Consider the following 23548-nt stretch of genomic DNA (forward strand, 5'->3'; position numbering starts at 1 on the left):
ACCACATGTGTCTGAGGACACGAAAGGTCATCTTTAAGGGCAGAATTTACATTTTAATTTGTTAAATTGTATCATACCTATAAACCTGACCGCTCTTCTCAGAAAGGAGTTGAAGTTACATCCACCAGCATTGATGTTTGCTTCTGCTCCAAGCCCATTTTTCCTCTTGGAGAGGCAACAATACAGAACACCTTCGCCCACCATTATCTAAGAAAGAAATAGAAATAAATCAAAAAATTATAAACTTTTAATGTTCTACAATAAACATAATAATGAGTAAAATGAAACATTAATAAACAAATGTTCATTTGCCTTTATGGAGTAAGCAAAAAATTTATATTCCCATATCCCATCTGTGACCATGCATTTCCATAGTGGTGATGTTGGTATTCTGGCATGGATTTGTAAGCTATTACCTTGTGTTCATATGAGCAATGAAAAAATTATATTATTAAATAAATGAAAAAATATAAATTAATAATTTACGAAGTGAATTTTATATAAAACCATATATCCCATAATAAAAATAAATAAATATATTATATTAAAGGATTTCATCTGCCCTCCTGTCTCCTCTCATCTCCACTTCCTGGTGTTCAGCTCAGTCCAGCAGAGTAAGGGAGCATTCACACGGTGTAACGTCCCGCGAGATTTGGCACGTGTACGCCGCGTGACCCTTTGCGTGCCGTACACGCTCCCATTGAGTTCAATGGGAGCGGGGAGCGTATGCGCCACGCTAGTTTGCGGCCGTGCATTTATTCACGACCGCAAACTAGCGCGGCGCATATGCTCCCCGCTCCCATTGAACTCAATGGGAGCGTGTACGGCACGCAAAGGGTCACGCGGCGTACACGTGCCAAATCTCGCGGGACGTTACACCGTGTGAATGCTCCCTAAAAGTGCTTGTTGTGAACTGGACATTTATCTCGGGATTTAAATACAGAGATAATAGAAGTGTTGATCAAGCAATGATCTGAGTATAACACTTTAGTGAGCTTAACCTATGAGTCTGAAAATGATCCTGGAGATGGGAATACCTCTTTAATAAGTAAACATATTAGGTAGTAAGACGTCCGCAATTAAAACAAGTATGTGTTTGTTTATACAAAATGTTGTCCATAGATCCTCTGAGAAGTCTTCTCCTTGCAACTTCCCCGCGGCGTCTTCCAGCTCTGAATTCACTCTGCCAGGTAACGGGCCTGGGCAGAGCCGACTGCGCATGTCTGCTTGTAGTGTGGGCAGTCGGCTCTGCCCAGGCCCGTTACCTGGCAGAGTGAATTCAGAGCCAGAAGATGCCGTGGGGAAGCTGCAAGGAGAAGACTGCACGGAGGATCCAGCCCGACCCGCACTCGTGGACTTGGTAAGTATAATTTGATCAAATGTTGCCTACCCCTGAAACGAGCATTTTCTTCCCATAGACTATAATAGGGTTCGATATTCGATTCGAGTAGTCGAACATTGAGGGGCTACTCGAAACGAATATCGAACCTCGAACATTTTACTGTTCGCTCATCTCTATTATTTAACACAGAAATGTTGTCCAAATGAAAAGTCTGTCCAGTAAATTCCCTCAATACTTGGTGGGGGCTCCTTTTGCATGAATGACGGCATCAAGGCGGCAATGTGGCATGGAGAGAATCAGCCTGTGGCACTGCAGAGCACGTTATGGAAGCCCAGGTTGTATGATAGCAGCCTTCAGCTTGTCTGCATTGTTGGGTCTGGGGTCTCTCATCTTCCTCTTCACAATAACCCATAGATTCTCTATAGGGTTAAGGTGAGGTGAGTTTGCTGGACAATCAAACACAGTGATGCTGTGGTTATTAAACCAGGTCTTTATATTTTTGGCAGTGTGGTCAGGGACCAAGTCCTGTTGGAAAATGAAAATTCCATCTCCAAAAAGCTTGTGGGCAGAAGGAAGCATGACGTGCTCTAGAATTTCCTGATAGACGGCTGCGCTGACTTGGTCTTGATTAGAGATGAGCGAACACTGTTCGATCGAATAGATATTCGATCGAATAGATATTCGATCGAATATCAGGCCGTTCGGGGGTCCACACGGTGGCTCAGTGGTTAGCACTGCAGCCTTGCAGTGCTGGATCCTGGTGTTCAAATCCCGCCAAGGGCATAAAACCATCTGCAAGGTGTTTGTATGTTCTCCCCGTGTTTGCATGGATTTCCATCCCATATTCCAAAAAAGACATACTGATAGGGGAAAATGTACATTGTGAGCTCACTATGTGGGGCTCACAATCTACATTAAAAAAAAAAAAAAAAAAAAAAAAAGAATATCAGGCAGTTCGAGGTATTCGATTCCAATCAAATACCATGAGGCAAACGCACTAAAAATTTGTATCCCTTCCCTGGCGCGTTTTTTGCACTAATAACTGTGCAGGGGAGGTGGGACAGGAACTACAACAGAGGCATTGAAAAAGAATCTGAAAAGTAATTGTTTGGCTAAATCAGGTGACCTCCAATTTATACAAATGGTGGATTTAACATTCGGTTAATTTGAGACTGTGAACTATGTGACTGTGAGACAGGGATAGATGTACAGGCAGGGTTAGCTAGGGATTACCTTTATTTAGGTGGGAATGCCACTCACACAGTTCTTTGGGGCTCTATCTGGTCGGGATCCCTGTCAGCTTGCGATATGCGGGAGAATCTCCAGTGTAGCAGTGCTGGCCATGCGCTGAGCTCGGCTGCACCTCCGGTGTAGCTGAGCTGAGCGCACGGCCAGCTCTGCTACATCTCGGCATAGGAATGCATTGCCCAGAGTTGATTGGCTGAATGCCATACAGAGTACAGAATTCGGCCAATCAACGCTGGTTCTGCCGGAGGAGTCTAAGATCGGTCCACAGTAGTCTCCATTCTGGTCCGATCTTAGACTCCGCCTCCTCACAGACGAGCTTCCGGCAGAACCAGCGTTGATTGGCCGAATGCTGTACTCTGTATGGCATTCGGCCAATCAATGCTGGTCAATGCATTCCTATGGGAAAAAGTCAGCTCCCACATATCGCGAGCTGACAGGGATCCCGACGTAATACAGTGACTTGGGCATGTTAGATGCCCCAGACATGCTTCCCCTACTGTCCCAGTTGCATTCCAGGGTGTTGGCATCATTTCCTTGCGTGTCATAGTGGACTTGGTGACTCTCCTGAGTGGAAGAGTGGGATCCCCTGAAAGGAGCATTTTCCCCCATAGACTATAATGGGGTTCGATATTCGTTCGACTAGTCAAATATTGTGGGGCTATTTGAAACAAATATCGAATATTTTACTGTTCGGTCATCTCTAGTCTTAATAAAACACAATGGACCTACACCAGCAGATGACATGGCTCCCAAAACCATCAGTGATTCTGGAAACTTCACACTGGAACATAAGAAGCTTGGTTTGTGCCTTTCCACTCTTCCTCCAGACTCTGGGACCTTCCAAATGTAATGCAAAATTTGCTTTAATCTGAAAACACTTTTGACCACTGAGCAACAGTCCAGAACTTTTTGAAGATATTGTAATTTATGCATCTGCTCTAGTAGCTGTTCTTAAGTGGGGGCAGAAGAGGACAGCTAAGGTCAATATGAGAATCCATGGACTGCAATACCAAGAAGAACAAACAAACTTGAAGTGTAAAAAACTACAAAATCTACAATTATAGAGATTGAGCCTACAGAAATTTTTCTATTCTTGTATGTAGGTATTGTGAAGGGACATCCTTTACCTCTATAGAAAAGAATATTTTACATTCATAATACACTTGGATTCTTTTCTGTCAGAGCGGTAAGACTGCCAACAAAATGTTATTATAGTTGATTTTCTGAGCAAGTATTAGAAGGGCTTGGGTGTCTTTCTCGAAAGATATTTCAAAAGTATAAGTACTATGTTTACGGACTGTGTCATTTATTCAGGGATTTCTTCTATAAATTGGATAAAGGAAGGAATTTTTGTTCTACCAATATTAGATTTTGCCTGTTTATGTACAATGTTGGATTATAGGTAGAGATGAGTGAACAGTAAAACGTTCGAGGTTCAATATTCATTTCGAGTAGCCCGTTAATATTTGACTAATCGAATCGAATATCGAACCTTATTATAGTCTATGGGGGGAAAATGCTCGTTTCAGGGGTAGGCAACATTTGATCAAATTACACTTACCAAGTCCACGAGTGAGGGTCGGGCTGGATCCTCCGAGCAGTCTTCTCCTTGCAGCATCCCCGTGGCATCTTCTGGCTCTGAATTCATTCTGCCAGGCATCGGGCCTGGGCAGAGCCGACTGTGCATGCCCGCACTGCAAGTGGACATGCGCAATCCGCTCTGCCCAGACCCGATGCCTGGCAGAGTGAATTCAGAGCTGGAAGACGCTGCGGGGAAGCTGCACGGAGAAGACTTCTAAAGGTAGGAGAAGAACCAGCGTTGATTGGCCGACTGTATAGCATTCGGCCAATCAATGCTGGTTCTGCATCAAACTTTTCCATTCAAATAGCAAGTGGTACTCGATCGAGTACGAATATTTCGAATACCATAGTATTTGATTGAATACCTACTCAATCGAATACTACTCGCTGATCTCTAATTATAGGTAAGACATATGGAATGTATGCACTTGCCTATCTCTATAAGAATTTTTTAACCTATCTAGGAAGTTTTCAGATAAAAAATTGAATTTATAAACAATACTTATATTATTTTGCCACTTCTTGTTAAAATTTTCAGCTTGAAACGACTTGTAAAGCTTCATTTATACTTCTATTAAATGTATCTGTACTGTTAAGACTATTCTAATCCAGTAGTTGATTCATTTTCGTTGTACTCTAGCCTAAGTTACGGTACAAGAGGCATGGAGCAAGGGTATGAAGTTTTAGTTTTGTCGCAGGGTCAGAGATTTTCCCAAGAGATAGATAAACCTTCACTTCCCACTCATCTTCTGCTGTTAAAATTTACTCTGATAATACATGATACTACTTTAAGATTCTGCTTCTCAGAAGGACGTCTTCTCATAGTGTTATAACAATCAATGAAGACCCACTTTAATCTACAACAGCGTGTTTGACAGATACTATACCATATACAATATAGAATTTGACAGTCAGTGTTACGTTGTTAATGTCTTTTTTCCCCCCTCCCAATGGATTGAACGTTACATAATAAATAAGACATACCTGGACTATTTAAACACTGTATTCTATGGAATCCCATGACCTTGTCTGATTATTATAAGTACAATGGATCTGATTTACTAATAGTGTACTGAGAGTTGGACTGTCTGCAATGTGCTAGATTCATCACTGATGTTGAATGATACATTTAGTTCATCTTTAGTTCAGTCTGTACATTCATGTAGAGACTGAAGGGTAGCTGTGTACATAGAGAGATAACAGACCTGGCTTTATCAGAACTTGAGAGAAGCTGCTGTGAAGAGCAGTGTAATATAGTATGTGAACATAAATTCATAACAATTGTGAAGCCATGTCATTTACTGGGATAAAAAGTAGTCTATGTGTTAATACAGGTTACAAACTATCTATGTGCCAAATTTCATCCAAATCCGTTTAGCTGTTTTTGTGTGATTGAGTAACAAACATCCAAACACACAAACATCCAAACTTTCACATTTATATTAGTAGGATACATAAATCCCAAGATGAGAATATCCTTTTAATCGCCTTTCATTTTACAAAGCTTAATCCAGAAGTGGTAACTCTCATGCAGTTTCATGGGGGCCTGAAGATTGGGGCCCCCATTGTTTAGTAGTGCAGTTCCTTCTAAATGCATCTCACATTCATCCAGGCTCCGAGTAAGTACCGCAACGCAGTCACCTTTATAGGAGTAGACCTGAGTAGTGATGTGCAGAGAAAATGCCATCTCTATTCTTTGTGGTTACGACTATCATTCAGCATATAAAAAAAATCTAATTTTCGTGGTCATGTATTTTTCATTTTTTTAATAGTAACTAGAGATGAGCGAACAGTAAAATGTTCGAGGTTCGATATTCGTTTCGAGTAGCCCCTCAATGTTCGACTACTCGAATTGAATATCGAACCCTATTATAGTCTATGGGAAGAAAATGCTCGTTTCAGGGGTAGGCAACATTCGATCAAATTACACTTACCAAGTCCACGAGTGAGGGTCGGGCTGGATCCTCCGAGAAGTCTTCTCCTTGCAGCGTCCCCGCGGCATCTTCCAGCTCTGAATTCACTCTGCCAGGGATCGGGCCTGGGCAGAGCCCACTGCGCATGTCTGCACTACAAGTGGGCATGCGCAGTCGGCTCTGCCCAGGCCCGATGCCTGGCAGAGTGAATGAAGAACCGGAAGATGCCGCGGGGAAGCTGCACGGAGAAGACTTCTAAAGGTAGGAGAAGAACCAGCGTTATTTGGCCGACTGTATAGCATTCGGCCAATCAATGCTGGTTCTGCATCGAACTTTTACATTCGAACAGCGAGTGGTACTCGATCGAGTACGAGTATTTCGAATACTGTAGTATTCAATCGAATACCTACTCCATCGAGTACTACTCGCTCATCTCTAATAGTAACTAGTTTTATGATATGAGATTGAGAATTATTTCATAAATGTGAGACCTACTTCATTGCAGCTAAACAGGAAAGTATGAGTCATGTATTCTGCAGATTCCGCTCCCCTTACTCCCACCGCGCCCGCAGCCAACTCGGTGGCTGTTATTATATAATAATTACCACTGACTAACACACTTGACAACATTTCAATAAATGTTCCAAGGACACTTTTAGTTGCCCAGGCGCATTTATCTCACGGAATACAGTCTAATTTGTTACAGTGACATCCACCTACAACGTGACATTATCAGTGATTAGAAATTTACTGCCTTGAGAATTCACGTTGTGACAGTTAACCCTATGATGACTTTCAGTTATGTAAACAAACAACCAAAGTGTACATTTTGGCTGTGAAGTACTACTTGTTAGACAACTGAACAGATATATATTATACTATTATCAGGGTTGGTCTGACCCACGTAGTAGTAGAGGAACCATGGGTGAGTCTAAGCTCAGGCACAATAACAGGAATGTGCAAAAGAATTGAGGGAAGAATATGTAAATGTGTTTCTCATGATGTAAATAATCCCCCACAGTGGAGCAAAGGGATTGAGTTACTTGTCAGATATATTTGCAGTCAGGAGCCTGGGAGCAGTACTACTTGCAATGGTCATGGCTAGGAATTTGACCAACTTTCCAGGCACTAGTGCAGTGTTGAGGGGGCCTTCAACGTACGTAATGGTGGTAGTAATTAGAGATGAGTGAGTAGTGTTCGATCGAGTAGGTGTTCGATCGAATACTATGGTATTCGAGATACTCGTACTCGATCGAACACTACTAGCTGTTCGAAGTTTAAGGTTCGATGCAGAACCAGCGTTGATTGGCAGAATGCTATACATTCTGCCAATCAACGCTGGTTATTCTCTTACCTTTAGATGTCTTCTTCGAGCAGCGTTCCTGCGGCGTCTTCCGGCTAGAATTCATTCTGCCTAGGCATCCGGCCTAGGCAGAGCCGACTGCACATGCGCGGGCATGCACTCGCATGCGCAGTTGGCTCTGCTCAGGCGTCGGGCCGAGCAGAGTCGACCGCGCATGCGCAGTTGGCTCTGCCTAGGCCCTGATGCCTAGGCAAAGTGAATTCCAGCCGGAAGACGCCGCGGGGGCGCTGCGCCGGGAGAAGACTTCAAGGAGAATCTAGCCCGACCCTCACTCGTGGACTTGGTAAGTATAATTTTATTGAATTTTGCGTACCCCTGAAACGAGCATTTCCCCCCATAGACTATAATGGGGTTCAAAATCCGTTTGAACAGTCGAACAGTGTGCGGCTGTTCTAATCGGATTTCGAACCTCGGACATTTTAGTGTTCGCTCATCTCTAGCAGTAATGTTTCCACAAGGGCATGTTCAAGTTGTGGTTAGCCCTCCTGAGCCTGATGGAGGATGGAGTGTCCATGCTGGTCGTGCAGACTCAGAAGACGTTTGGGTAATTCAAAGTTTTTAGAACCAGGTAACAAACCATTTAATTTTTGGAGGTACAATCCTTATAGAATTACCACTTGAGGCTGGGGCTTAGTTGGTAGATGGTACGCACATTTTTTTTACAGTCCCATTTCTCTTGCTGTGATAGTCTTTACTCCAAACAAGGTACAATACTCTGTCGCAAAGACCTCAACGTCTCTACAGTCTCACACTATGGGGTGTCAATCAGCAGTGTTGCCTTGTTTCTTCTGGGGCACAAGCAGGGCTGTAACGCTGAGGCCCATATAATATGTATCCTATGTCCTGAATGTTGACTTATCTGGGACTGGGGTAGCTGGAGCTTCTCCAGTCTAGTTTGGGCTCTGACTCTTGCTCAGTCTCTTTTCACATTCTACACTTCCTCCTACTTCAGAGAGGAAGAAAATACTCTTCGTCTCCTCCTCTTCCAAGAACTCCTTCTGTCGGGGTTGTATCTCCCAGCACCTATTCTGCAGTGGTTCAGCCTATTAAAGATATAGGTTACGCAGAGTATAGACATAATAGTGCAGACAAGTTGCCTAAGACACAAATCAAACATAAATCCATGATAGTGTTCCCAGTGGGACATTACACACTGCCCCGATTTCACCCCCCACCTCCCCGTGACCTACTTCTGAGCTTTCGAAGGTCACCATTTTATTCATTGAAGAGGAACTCAGGCACTCAATGCATGTTACTGATATTCTATTCCTATTCTGCTGGTTTCGATTATTACTTACTCGACCATTTGATGTTTGTTCTTGTATTCTGAGACCACAACAGAATACAAAATACTGTAATTATGGTGTGACATGTTATGCACAATTCCATTGTACGTGATGTCCCTCCGCTCGCCGCAACCATGGCGCAAAAATAAAAACCGATAGTCTGCTGAATTCAGTGCACTGTTGGCTTTCTAGTGGTATATAAAACCGCATGTGCCCCCAGTGATGAAAGGTCCTCTTTAAGTTATCAAACATTTCATAGTCACCTCTCCATCTGGCCAGGGATCCAGCGGAGACTCTCTGGTCTTTGTTCATATTACACCCACACGTGAATGCATCAGCCAATCTGTGTCATTAAACAGAGCATCACAGCTCAGCCACCAATTGACTACATGACTCATGTGCAGGCCAAGGATACCGGTTATCCAAATGCATACTTCTTCTGCAGGATCCCTGGCCAATTAGAGAGTTACCGTATATACTCGAGTATAAGCCGACCCGAATAAGGCCCCTAATTTTACCACAAAAAACTGGGAAAACTTATTGACTCAAGTATAAGCCGAGGGGGGGGAAATGCAGCAGCTACTGGAAAATTTCAAAAATTAAAATGGTCAGAGCTTTTGGGTGCAGTAGATGCTGGTAAAGGGGAGGGGGTGTTTTGGTTGTCTGTCTGCCCCTTCCCTGAGCTTGAGGACTGTTTTTTTCTTCCCCCACTTGGAATTCAGTCTGGCTGACTATAGGGTATCTGCAGTGCTCCTATTAACCCCTTCCCGATGGAACAGGAGCACTGCAGATCCCCTATATTCAGTAGACCGGGCACTCTCAGACACAGGGATACCTAATGTGTTTGCGTTTCACAGTCATTTTCTACTTTTGTATGTATTCTAGGGAAAGGAGGGATTAAGAAATTTTATTTTTTCCTAAATCTTTTTTTTTTTTTTTGCACTATTTTATGGGAGTTTCTATACATTGATATTGTGGCTGGTCATAGACTTCCCCCCCCCCCCCCCCCGCACACACTCTCCTCGAGTATAAGCCGAGGGAGGCTTTTTCAGCACAAAAACTGGGCTGAAAAATTCGGCTTATACTCGAGTATATATGTAAGTAAGCAGTGTTTGTTATTTAACCCCAATCGTTTGCCATAATCCAGCCTAGTTTGAACAATTTGTTAAAGGGGTAGAAGTCCCCATAACAGGAGTAGGACAGCAGTGGGGGATGAAAATGTTAACCAAGAACCTCATGTTCATGTATTTTTATATACAATGTATCTTAGCAGTAATGCTCCTGGTGCTAGCAGAGTGCTGTTGCAGCTTTTTGTGTTCACGGTTCTGGATGTGTGCTTTGTGTTGCTCAGTTGGTGCATGCACAATATTTCGGAGGAGGAGGCTGGTGGGTGATGGAAATCTTTAATTATGAGTTGAAAAGTGTTTTTACAGTAAAATGTAAGAAGCTTTTTCAAAGTACAGTAAAGTACAGTATGTCCGCGATCATATTAAAGCGCTCTACTGTAATTACTTGCACCGCGATTTGGGAGCCCATCTTCATGATGTGATGTGTCTGAATTTTTTTAGTATTTGCGTCTGGTTTTTTAATGGTTTTTGTATTTTTATTAAGATTTTCATGGCTATTTTCATCCATAGTTCCTCACATTTTCTAGGTACACACCGATGCAAAGAATAATCTGTAATACAGATGTCATACAAGTGAAAACTATTCCTCTATACTAAGGATTAGTGTTGAGCGAATATTATGGGTCCAATACCTCGCAGTGTAGATTCGATGCATTTAATCCCTTGGTGTTCGGCCGATGGCACGCATTCCTATGCCGGCGAGGTATTCGACGAATACTATTCGCTCAACACTACTAAGGATCCAGGCTCCTTCAATGGGATGTTGTGGCCATCCATACATCATCTGAATATATGGAATATTGATTTATATAGACTCAGCATAAAGATATGACCCTTAAAACATGTGAATTGCCCAATTTACTGAAAACAAATACATATATATGACAAGCAGAGTCATATACATGAAGCCTATACTAGATACAATGTATCATTCCAATGTCATTAAGAATTTGGTCCCATAGCCAACCGTGAAATCCTTTTCCCACCCTGATCACTATCAGCTGCAAGTGAGATCAGAAGTAAAAAGTGTAGGAATGTTCTGATCGTCCTTGTTTCCCTCCATCAACCTCAAATTCACATCTCTGAGGTTTCTTTAACAATTGAAGCTGAGCACTCTCTTGGGGTGATCAGAACTCGCTTTGTAAAGCTGATCAGATGTTATAGGAGGTAGAGGTACACAGGTAGCTTTGTTACTGGCACTAGCACTTGAAATTGATATGTTGGAGACAGGGATAAATGGACAGTAAAAGCATATGAGGATTCTGGCACAACTGTGACAGCTAGATGGCAAATGCCAGAACATTACCAAAATGGCAGGTCTTGTAGGCTGTTCCCAGTATACAGTGAATAGCATCTAACAAAAGGGGTTCCAGGAAGGAGAATTGAAGTGATAACAAGGTCAGGAGTGCCTAAGAGTCATGAGCACTGATACGCAGTGGGAGCAAGACTTAGCCTATATGGTCTAATCCCACAGAAGATCTAACACAAATTGCTGAAAATGTTCATACTGGTTCTTATAGAAAACTATATGAACACAGCATGCATCCACATATACGAAAATCTGTGATGCACTGCCGTCAATAGGTCACAATGCCCATGCCTCCCCCTCATCATCGGAACCAGACCATAGAGCAATGGGGAAAAATACCCCTTTCTAATAAATCTCATTTTTTTTTTAAATCACGTGGACGTCAGGTGCATAGGTGTTGCTTTTCTGAAGAAAATATGGCACAAGTATGGCAAGTAACCAATGCAGTTTGATGCTCTGTAAATTACCACCTTCTTAAACTCTGTTGAAGACCATGTATACTCCTTCATGGCAACAATAATCCTTAAAGGGGTTTTCTGGGATAAACTAAAACTTTACTCCTAAGCTTAACCCCCACCCCCACCTAACTTCAAATGTACTACATTTTTTTAAAAATGTATATTTACCCATATGCCTAGGGTGATCATGTAACGTCCCAGGCACATTTTCCGATTTCCTGTTGACGTTGTGTTTTGGCGTTTCCACCACCAACAGGCCTTCTGCTGACTATTGCTTCCTTCACATGGGAGCCAGCGCCTGCGCAATAGAACACCAGAAGAAGCAAAAATAAGCAGCGATCTATTGCTCGAGCATGGCTTCTGCTAGCACTCTATTGCGCAGGCACCAGTTGCAGATCCCGGGTGAAGAGGCAGAAGAAGGGAGAGCGGCACCCCAAAGTCATCTCAGGACGAGGACAGATACGTATGAAGGGGTGGGGAGACAGCGGGTTGTGAGGGAGGAAGTGAGAGGGGGAATCTGAGTGAACTGCAATGCATCATGGTAGCTGTAGGCTAAAACAGCAGGAAGCTACCCCTGTAAACAAATGCAGAGGACGCAAGAGAAAGCCAGAAATCACTCAGAACACTGCTAAAGGTATCTGGGTGCACTTATTAACCCATTGATAGCACTAACAGATCTTTTTTTAAAAATACATTTTTTTGCCCGGAAAACCCCTTTAATGGCAGTTACCTATTTCTGCAGGATAACGCTGCATATTACAAGATATAATGTCCATATTATAAGATGTTTATATAAGATGTTTAAGAAGCCACTTGGCCACCAAAACTTGCATGTTATAATTAGTTTACTTACAAGTAAAGATATACAGCCTATGAATAGAAACAATGTATCTACTAGGCCAACTGGTATAAAGATATATTGTATATTCCATTGGTTTATTTTCCTAATGGATCCAGCGTTCTGCCATCAGAGTCACAAAGTGCAATATTTTGCATCAGAAAGTATGGTATTATTGATTATATTTCTCATGGATTCATTCATTGATGTTGGCAGGTTCCAGATTCCATATCTGTCTGGCAATATTATTGGACTTTCTGTATTCATCAGTAGAAGTGGCCATGTGTTAAGTCTATTACTTTGTTACCGATGCTTTACGGCACACAGGTTACGTGGTTAATCTGCTGTCAGTGTTCGACAGGAAAAGAAACGCTTGGATAGAAAAACCTGATGAGAAAATTGATGAAATGCTAAAAGTAAAGAAAAAAGTTCAACAGGAGATGTTTAACACTTGGATAAATTAAAGATGTTTCCACCTGAACTGGTTCACCCGACCATAGTTCAGTTCACTACTCTGTATGATGAATCGGATTGCTGCGGATTAGGTGGCGACGCTAAAATCATCAAATCAATAAGGAAATCTGAAGGCAAGACGTCCATCGCATCAGACGACTGTCAGCACAATATGCGCCCATTGACTTCTTGTTTATCATTTACCCTTTCATAGATCGTGACGGCTGCTGCAAATTGTTTTCGCTTCTATATTTTGCCACATCAAATTCTTGACACACAATCTTCTATTTCCAGGCCCTGAAGTAGCCGTAGACAATGGTCTCGGATTAACCGAATGTCCTGTAAATAACATGGTGGACTCGTACTGAAAACACCCAACCAGTAAGTTTAACCCACTAACAATTGCAAAAAATCCTCCTAAAATTGTTACTTGTTTTTATTGCAAATTTTGAATTTGTGGCTGAAATACATATATATACATATATACATAACTCCGATGTCTTATGAGTATTTTAACCCTTTAGCGATCTAACATATTTGATTCCTTAAACCAGTAATATTTAATTCCACTATGGGGGTAGAAAGGACGAGATCTCCCCAGACTATTGGGCTTAGACCTTGTAATGCAGCTCACTGTTGACCCTTGGACTATAGGTGGAGGCATCTACTGACACCTTGCCAGTGTCCGCATTAATGGGTAACATTGATTGAGACTGCATAGAACAACATAGACTGTTGTATTAATATGCACTGGCCATGAGGGCTAATCTAAGTACACGGATATTAGGCTTAGAGGGTTTTGGATATATGTGTCTAACTTTTCTTGTCAATCCTTTGGCGCACCAAGATAGTGACACTAAGTCTATGAGTAGTGTCACCTTGGAGCCAGATTTTGACCTATTAATATTGACAATATGCGCTATTTAGCGTGAAATATGCCAAATTGGTCATATTGGTGGATCACACGATCGTACAATGAGACCAAGTGTGACCAAGTGGGCAGTAACCTTTTCTTTCAGAAAACAAAATACACCGTCCAGTCCTATTAATGTGACCACCGCCTACGTTAACTAACCAATCGCAGAAGGCGTGTGTCATCAGCCATCTGGGTGCACTCATCATTGTGGAAGGCACGATGGATCAGCACAAGTATGCATCTATCCTTGCGGACCATGTTCACCCCTACATGCGAAATGTTTTTCCTCAGGATGATGGCATCTACCAGCAGGACAATGCGACGTGTCATAAAGCTCGCAGTGTACGTGCGTGGTTCAAGGATGTTCAAGGAGTTTCCCGTACTACCTTGGCCAGCAAATTCCCCGGACTCGAACCCAATTGAGAATCTGCAGGACCACCTCAATCGGGTTTTTTATGCCATGGATGCTCAACCGCATAACCTAGCGGAACTGGTCACGGCACTGGAGTCGGCATGACTCAACATCCCAGTGATCATCATCACAACATCCCCTCTCTTCCTGCACGTCTCGCAATGGTCCGCTCTGCCAAAGGGGGTTATTCTGGATTTTAACAAGTGGTCACATTAATGTGGCTGGACTGTGTAATACTGCCCACTTGGAGAAGATAAGCTCATTTACATCTCCCGAGGGGCCATATTTTTGAGCAGGTGTAAAAATTAACAAATAAACAAGCAAAAAATGTTCGGCGGAAATCAAATTATGTAAGTCATGTGACTGTTCCCCTTTAAGGATAATACATGTAATTGCAGTTTTATAAAATCTATTATCTGCCTTCTATCTCATCTGGAATTGAGGTCATCCCGAGGTCCTGGAATAATGGACTGTGTTTTTTCATTGCTGATGGTTTCTTATTTAACCCCCTTCCATTGTTGGTGGCAGTCCTCTATGGTTTGTATATATAATTGCTACTACTCTTAACTTTCCATTCCAGTGCATCTCATAGTCATTGTTATCTTATAAAACAACATTCGCCAGGTTCACTTCCGTCTTGCTGTGTACTATTATATTCATTATATCTGACTGTGAGCGTATAAAGGTACAGGACGGAACAGGATGCATTATGCTTAGCAATAATACGCTTACAACATGTGGGTGGAAAATATACTTTGCATTCATGTGCTAGTGTATACAGTATATATATATAGTATAGGAGTCTTCGATCTTCACTGTGGTATTTGTTTGTATGTTCTAATACATCTAAGATGTGTTTATTTCAAAGACGGACCTTTCCCCAGATAGGAAGAAAAGAATGGATATACTTACTGTTGCCGCAGGTCCTGCAAATGCCAAACAAAGCAACATGAGAAAAGGGATCGATTCTTGAGTAGGTTCAATATAGGGCATACTAAGGCTTCTGTCATAGCAGCTGAACCCTGAATGAACTGGCTTGAAGACATCTGTCAACTCCAGAAAGTAGAGGCTCACTACTGATGAGGCCAGAATAGGCAGCTAGAGTAAAAAAGAAAGGAAATCCATTTATTTACTATTCACAAAAGTAAAACGGCTTAAAGGGATTGTCCAACAAAGATTAAACATTCACCGGGAGCTGCAAACAGTGTATCTAATATTGTATTGGAAGACATCTTCTGGTGGCAATACATTTGTGAATGTCACCTTTGATCAGCAATAGGATATTTGTTTAAGACTGTGTATGAAATATATGCGGCATGTTTAACAAAACAGTATGTGTGTGCATAGTATGCATTAGTAGTTGACGGTCTACTTTTGATGTGTGCCTAGTCTTCATAGACTTCATCACTTCTGTGTTCGGTATTCTGTTCAGGGAGTCCGCTTGGGGACTGTCCTAGAATGAATACTGAACACATTAAAAAGTGGTGAGCAATGAAAGCACACGGACCCCATAGACTATGATGGGGTCCGTGTGTTTTCCGTGTGGTGTCTGCACGAATCATACGGAGAGGAAAGTAGTTTTTTAAGTACTTTTCTCTCTGCATGATTCATGCAAACACCGCACGGAAAATACACAGACTCCATTATAGTCTATGACGTCCGTGTGCTTTCATTGCTCACCACTTTTTAATGTATTCGGTATTCTATTCGGGGGCAGTCCCCAAGCGAAATCCCTGAATGGAATTCCTAATACAGATGTGAACCAAGCCAACACAAAGTCTGCATTATATCATTATACTGTATGTTATCTACTTCTACCCCAGTAATACAATCAAATATCAAGAATATCTAGTGGAAATGTGAACAGATCATTGCCGGACTGGAGTTCCTTGGACCAAACATTGGACATGATCTTAAGGGCAGCCCCTCCATCTATACAGAACATGTGCCAATGCACTTTAATTACGTAAATTAATTAAACTATGTTACCATTGTACACAGACGATATGCTGTCAATAAGGTCAAGTGTGAATGGGTGAATAAACACATAATAAGTAAGACCCGAGTGACGAGCAAAACTACAACCTTAATCCACTTTCCACACTAAGGTTTTATACTCCACTAGTTCATTAAATTCCAATTCATTACTTTTAGAAAGTAAATTATAAAATGATTCTATAAAATGAGTTCAAAGTTGTAAACGAAACAAAAAAATCGCTTTAATAAAACAATTAAAATTTCATTATGTAACCAATGGCCACGTGAACGTAAGAAAATATTATCACTTAAGTAATATTAACAAAACATATTCCATAAGTATACTGAATATTATATTATTATAGGCAGTGCCGCATCTCTAATGAGGCGACCTGAAGCAACCGCTTCAGGCGGCGCTATGCCGGGGCCCTGCCTGCCTCCGCTCCGCCCCCTCCTCCCCACACACCGATGACGTGGCCACGTAATCAGGCCCGCACCCGATATGTGCCTGCGTCCTGAAGACTGTACAGAGGACCGGACCAAGAAGAACAGGGAGCTGCAGGTAAGCGGACACAGGTGGGGGGGAGGGGGTTAATCACTACACAGCGTGGGGTCCAAAAGTTTAAACAATTTTTGGACTACATGCTGTGTAGTCAGGGGTCAACCTAGCCTTTTTGCCGTGGGAGTGGGGGTTGGGATTGGGGGGAGGGGCGGGTGGTGGGGGTTTGGGATTTGGGGGGCGACTTTCTGTCGTCCGCCTCAGGCGGCAAAAAGGCTAGGTTCACCCCTGATTATAGGTATGATATGAATAACATAACATTTAACATTGGAAATTCAGGTTCACTAAGTGACAATGGAGAAGACATTTTATTAGGGATGGGATGTCTAAAAACCTTTACTTTGAAGATTAAACAAGTAGATTTTTTTTATATTTGTCTTATATAATCCAATGAGGATAAAACTGGCATTTTCTATAAACCTAGAAGGGTCAGTTCAAAGTTTCTCAAATTCAGAACGTCGCTTCTTCCCCAAGGTAATGCCACATGTAGCTAGAAAACTGATATCAGCCGCTCGTAGCATAAAATGCCATGACATTTTTTTTTTCATATTTGTCCTATAGCCCATAGCTTGGATTAAAAAAATGATGGCATGGCAGCCGGGAGGCCTCGCAATGGCCTTCTGACTACCTATGCCCATCACACATAGTGAGTGTATTACACTGGTGGTCAGAGATCCCAGGTTCAAGTCATCTTGTGGGAAAGGTAAAAAAACAAAACAAAAAAAAACCACTACATAAGAAAAGCAAACATATCAGGTACCCCCATTTGTATATAAGTGCACCAAAAATAGTTTTATTTATCCTGTATGGTAAATGTCATAAAAAAATTCACAAATTAACATATTTTTGTCACCAAAAAATAGCAATAAAACGTGATCAAAAAGTTATTCATGCAAAACATTGGTACCAATAAAAAGCACTGCTTGTCCTACAAATAAAAAAAACCTACATATCTCAATCAACAAAACAGTACAAAATCTATAGGCATCAGAAGACGGTGATCCATGCTAACGGCATGAGAGGAGTGTTTTTAGCACATACAGTAGTTCTCAGGGATCAAAGGTAATGCCCCCAGTGCTCCAAGTTCCTAATTTGCATATGGAATTAAACCTCATTTATCTCTGGGGCTGTGAGAATAACAAAGGTATGATTTTTGTTCATGAGAAACATAATATCATAATATTCTGACACCAATAACAGTTTTTTATATTTCACAGAAAAAACTGTGTAAGGACTTTTTTTTTTTAGGGGTAAGTTGTAGTTTTTACTGATACCAATTTAGGGAATGTAGGATGCTTTAGTCACTTTAGAATTAATTTTGGAAAAGTTTTTAAAAAAAGTAATACGGCCATTTTGATTTTTTTCTCCTGCTATCATGTTCACTATATGGCATGCGCGACTTTTTCTTCCGTCACAAAACTAAACAAACACGTAGAAGAACGCGTCCATCATGTCTACATTAATGTCAATGGGAATGGACGCAGACGCGGTCATTTTGCTGTGGTCTCTTACATGAGCTCCCATTTGGCCACAGGAAAATGGCCGACGACATGTACAATCAGCACTTTTTGATGAAGATGCGGTTGGTGACGCGGTGAAGAGGCGGCCGGCAGAAGAAGACAGAGTTGTCACTGGAGGGTTTTTGGACAGTGCAGGGGACGCCCCCCTGTGCACTCTGAAAAGTAATTTACATAAGGAAGAAAGAAATTTTTTAGGAACGACGGCGCAGATCAGAAAAGAAAGGTAAGAGAATAATAGTCTTTCTTAAGGCTATTCCGGCGTGTACTTTGTTAAAAAAGGGATTCTAATGATAGAATCCCTTTAAAAATAAAACTTAACTTTTAATAATCTGTAAGGGTCTGGGGTTGCTAGGTGGGGTGGCATAGACACAAAAGTCCAGTTTCTTTTAGTCTAAAACAAAATACAAAAATAAATACCGTATATACTCGAGTATAAGCCGACCCGAATATAAGCCGACCCCCCTAATTTTACCACAAAAAACTGGGAAAACTTATTGACTCGAGTATAAGCCGAGGGGGGGGAAATGCAGCAGCTGCTGGAAAATTTAAAAAATTAAAATGGCCGAGTTCTTGGGTGCAGTAGATACTGGGGAAGGGGAGGGGGTGTTCTGGTTGTCTGTCTGCCCCTTCCCTGAGCTTGAGGACTGGTTTTTTTTTTCCCCCACTTTGAATTCAGTCTGGCTGAATATAGGGGATCTGCAGTGCTCCTATTAACCCCTTCCCGACGGAATAGGAGCACTGCAGATCCCTATATTAAGTAGACCGGGCACTGTCAGACACAGGGATATCTAATGTGTATGTGTGTCACAGTCATTTTCGACTTTGAGGGCAGGTTCACACTAGCGCCCAATCTCCGTTATGCATAACGGTTTCGCCATGGGCAGCAGAAGACGCTCACCAACAGACACTGAATGTCGGTTTCTGTCCTCTCCTGACAGAAAACGGAAACCTGCATAACTGAGATCAGGTGCTGGTGTGAACTCGCCTTTATATGAATTATAGGGAAAGGAGTGATTTAGAACTTTTATTTATTTAATATTTTATTATATATATTTTTTTAAAACTTTTTTTTTTTTTACAATTTTCTTTAGCCCCCCCGGGGGATTTTAACCTGCAGTCATTTGATTGCAAGTCCCATAGACGGCAATACAAGTGTATTGCCGTCTATGGGAGATTCTCTACATTACTATTACGGCTGATCATAGACCAGCCGTAATAGTAATAAAGCGATGACAGGCCTGGGAGCCTTCATTAGGCTCCCAGCTGTCGTCGGAAAAGGTCGGCTCCTGCGAGCTCGCTGCGCAGGAGCCGGCCTGCATCTTTAAAGGTATGGGGCAGGCAGAAGGGGGGAGGACATCTCCGGAGGGGGGAGAACATCTCCGGAGGGCACCTCCGCTGTAACGCTTATAGCGGAGGTGCCACAGCTTATGCCTACAATCAGAGATCGCAGGCATAAGCTTCAGCATCTCTGTTTAAGCATTACAGCGGAGGTGTCGGTTTCTATGGCGACCGCTCTGCAGAGCGGCGCCATTACACTTAAATATCCGGCATCCGGACCCGGCATCCAGACGGGGCGGGTGCCGGGACCCAAAGCATCGCCGCGCTCCTGCTAGGAGCGCGGCGATGCTGTACATTAAGAGCTGCAGAAGTACTTACGGTACTTCTGCTAGCAGGCCAGGAAGCAGCCACACGCCGGGTGCGGGCCTGAGCTTACGTGGCCACGTCACCCGGCGTGTGATGGAGTGGTGGTGGTGGTGGGGGGGGGCGGGGTCTGCTATTCTGGCCTGCTAGCAGAAAATTACCGTAATGACCCGAATATAAGCCGAGGAGCACTTTTTCAGCACAAAAACTGTGCTGAAAAACTCGGCTTATACTCGAGTATATACGGTACCTGCCCGGCTAAGTTCTAACTAAACATAGAATAGGTTAACTAGAATAACAGAAATCCAAAAGCCAGTAGAATCACTCAGGACACAGCTCCAAAAATATGACCTCTCTGTCATCTCTCCAGTGCCGAGTCTGTTTTAGTAACCATGAAACAAAGCCATCTTACCCTTGGCTCACATTTGCATTTGGTAATCTGTTCAGAAGTCCACATGGGGACGTCCGAATGGACTACTGAACACATTAGCAAGTGGCGTGCAGTGAAAACACACGGATACATAGACTATAATGGGGTCTGTGTGCTTTCCGCGCACTGCCCGCACGAATCATGTGGACATGAAAGTAGATCACAAAGTACTTTCCTGTCTGCATGTTCCCTGCGGAGATCTCGCGGAAAGCACACAGACCCCATTATAGTCTATGGGGATCATGTGCTTTCACTGCACACCGCTTGCCAATGCGTTTGGTATTCCGTTCGGGGGGTTACCATGCAGACTCCCCTGAATTACCAATGCAGATGTGAACGAGGCCTTAGAAGATAAGTTTATGTGATTCTATAATAATATATATATATATATATATATATACAGTATATATATATATGAACAGTATATATGAGTATGTGTTACAGTGCGTATGCATGTGAATATATATGCTCTATATATATGTGCGTGTATATACTATATATAGTAATAATGATTATTTATACATGACAGTTTGTGCATTTCTGTGTCTATTCTACACTTTGTCAATGCTCATGTTAGTGAACTCCTAATTTTAGTAAATCCTGCATACAATACTCCGCTGATATATATAGTCTTGGAAGGTTCCTAGAGGACTTCTTAAGAAATCAGCAGTGTCATAGGCTAAGTAAAAAACAACTCTCCTAACAGCAGGCGAATGTAGATGCTCTGGGAAGCCATTCATAATCACAGTTCTGTCTGAGCTTCCTTTCTGAGGCCAAGAACAGCACCTGCACACAGATCTGAAAGAAGTCGTGAAATCTCCATTAATAGATCTATACAACAATGGCAGTCTTTCTTTGCAGCAATGCAGTATGACAGCAAAACCCAGCGATAGCTGTGACAAATATTCCTTGCAAGGGAATGGATTTTCTCTAGTAGCTTTCGCATATATTTCTGAAGATCAACAATTCAACCATACGGAAATATAATGAAAAACCATGACCTGGGGATTACATATGAATGTTTCTTTGCATTAACGAATATTGGATCAATGTAACTAAAATATGTTCCGATATTTCTTTTCCTGCATAATTTCAGTTCTATATTAAATGGGTTTCCTATCTTGGGTATCTTTTTTTATGAGTGGAGGAAATGTAGTTTAAAGGGGTTTCCCATCTCAAGGATCTTATCTGTACTGGTAGCTTATGTAAATTGAAGAGTTTTCCCAAATATATTGCTTTAGAAATGCTGCTGTGTTTGCCTGCTATGTGAACTTATTCTTACCATTGTTTACACATTGTTGCTATAACCACGGCACTATAGGACAAGTGATATCACTCACTGCTCTTGCTGACAGGACAATTGTTCAGCTAATTATACTTTGCTGATAAAGTCAAGTCTGTTATCTCCCTATGTAAACACACAGATAGTACTGAGTCCATTCTGCACAAGCATCGGTATATTATTGAATCTGTGTAAGTGTTGTGAGACTTCTCCAGTCCTTTTAGCAAGAGGGAGGAGGGAGGAGAAATACAGCAAGTGAGATGAAAAGACTTCACCAAGACTGCTGAAACTCTTTAATGGGAAGAACCCTTTAAACATCTATACATGAAGGGTTCTTTATAGCTAGAGTGTCTATTTGATGTGATTTGGTCATGCACATATACATAGACACATATACAGATTAAGCAGAGTTTAACATCACTTAGAGTATTAAAAACACGATGACACAGCGGGTTATCTCAGATCTATAAATGACTTTTCAATGACTGTGTAGGCTAAGATATCAAACTATGACAAGTCCCCCACTTCAGGGACTCCGCAGCATTGTGCAGGGGTTGGCGATCTCCTCCTGAGCCGGAGGGGGGACTACTGGTTTTCGGCCTAGCGGGCCTATTTAGGGAGGGCTCTGGCTCTGGACTGTCACTGGCTATTCAGCTGTATTTGTTAGTCCTGGTAGTAAGCGTTCAATTGTCCTGTTTGCCTGTGCTCTAACCCTCTTGCCTTGACCTCTGACTCTGCCTTGCCTCCTGATTTTGTACTGTGCTTGCTCCCGCTTGCCGCTAGACCTCTGCTGCCTGAATATGAATTTAGTACTGCTCCACCGCTCCTGTTACCGACTCGGCCTGCCTGATGTTCCCTTTAGATTTGTCACTGAACTGAATTGCCTTCTTATTGACAACTCGGACCGTACGGCTATGATTTGGAACTGCTGCCCCCTTCTGACCACCCACCACAGCCTTATGGATCCTTGGACCTACACTGCAACCCGAAACATCTGCTGGTAAGAGATCTCAGTGATTTGTGGTGCGCTATGTGTTTGGCGTTTCCCGAGCCGTACCGCTCTGCCCATCAGTGCAGCCAAGTCCATTGCCACCATCTGGGGCTCTGGTGAACACCATTGTGGGATTGGAGTGGGTGCCGCCTGGGGGGTGTTAAACACGTGGTGCCGAGTTAACCATTTTGATCAGTGTATCTAGTGCCGGTTCTCACTATTGGTGCAGGTCTGCATCTATTATCCCAACAACCTCCTGGTGTAACTAGACATATTCAGCCTGCAACTGATAGCACACCTAAGAGACAGTGTGACAGAGTCATATTCCGATTTAGTAAGATGTATAGGGGCATTTTCTTGACTTTGTACAGCCCTGTGTCGTAGGATACAACTGAGAACCATACACTTACAATGTTGTTAATAAACCTAAGTTTCAAAGACTAGACGTTGTTGAAGTTCTTACGCTCACTTTAAGTGATATAAAATGTCGATTAGCCTGAAACATATTGTAAAATTATCAGTAACAAATCATCCCTATTATTGGTAAGCCGGGGTGTGGAATCTACCATAAGATCTTTAAAGCTTTGTAAGACAATTTAACTCAGACTCAAAGACACTTTGGAGACATAAAGGGTGAATGTAATGCATTAGACGTTGGTCTTTTAAGAGACTTATTTCTGCAGCATTGAATTGCTTGTGGCCGTCAGCGCTCTGCTAATTACTCAATAATTCTAGTAAGTGCTGCCTTCTTTCTGAACTCATTGAAGACAGGGACGCCGTCTCCTTAATAATTATGAAAGTGTTTGTTCTAACAAGAGATATCTCATATGGCAGGATGGATTAGAAGAATAAATTAACCAGTTTTTTTTTTTTCTATGTGGTTCATGTGAAGGCAACAATTT

At 42.2% G+C, this 23548-nt stretch overlaps 1 protein-coding gene across 1 annotated transcript in view; it reads right to left on the reverse strand.

The window, feature by feature from the left end:
* Positions 1–23548, reverse strand: part of PLPPR4 (phospholipid phosphatase related 4) — a 56507-nt gene that overhangs the window by 15542 nt on the left and 17417 nt on the right. The window contains exons 2-3 of the mRNA XM_075286560.1: positions 15159–15344; positions 78–207 (exon numbers count right to left, since the gene is read on the reverse strand). Of these exons, the coding sequence (XP_075142661.1) occupies positions 78–207; positions 15159–15344 (316 nt within the window). The remainder of the gene's footprint in view (positions 1–77; positions 208–15158; positions 15345–23548) is intronic.

This window comes from Leptodactylus fuscus, chromosome 9 (genome assembly GCF_031893055.1).
Source record: "Leptodactylus fuscus isolate aLepFus1 chromosome 9, aLepFus1.hap2, whole genome shotgun sequence".
Lineage (NCBI taxonomy): Eukaryota > Metazoa > Chordata > Amphibia > Anura > Leptodactylidae > Leptodactylus > Leptodactylus fuscus.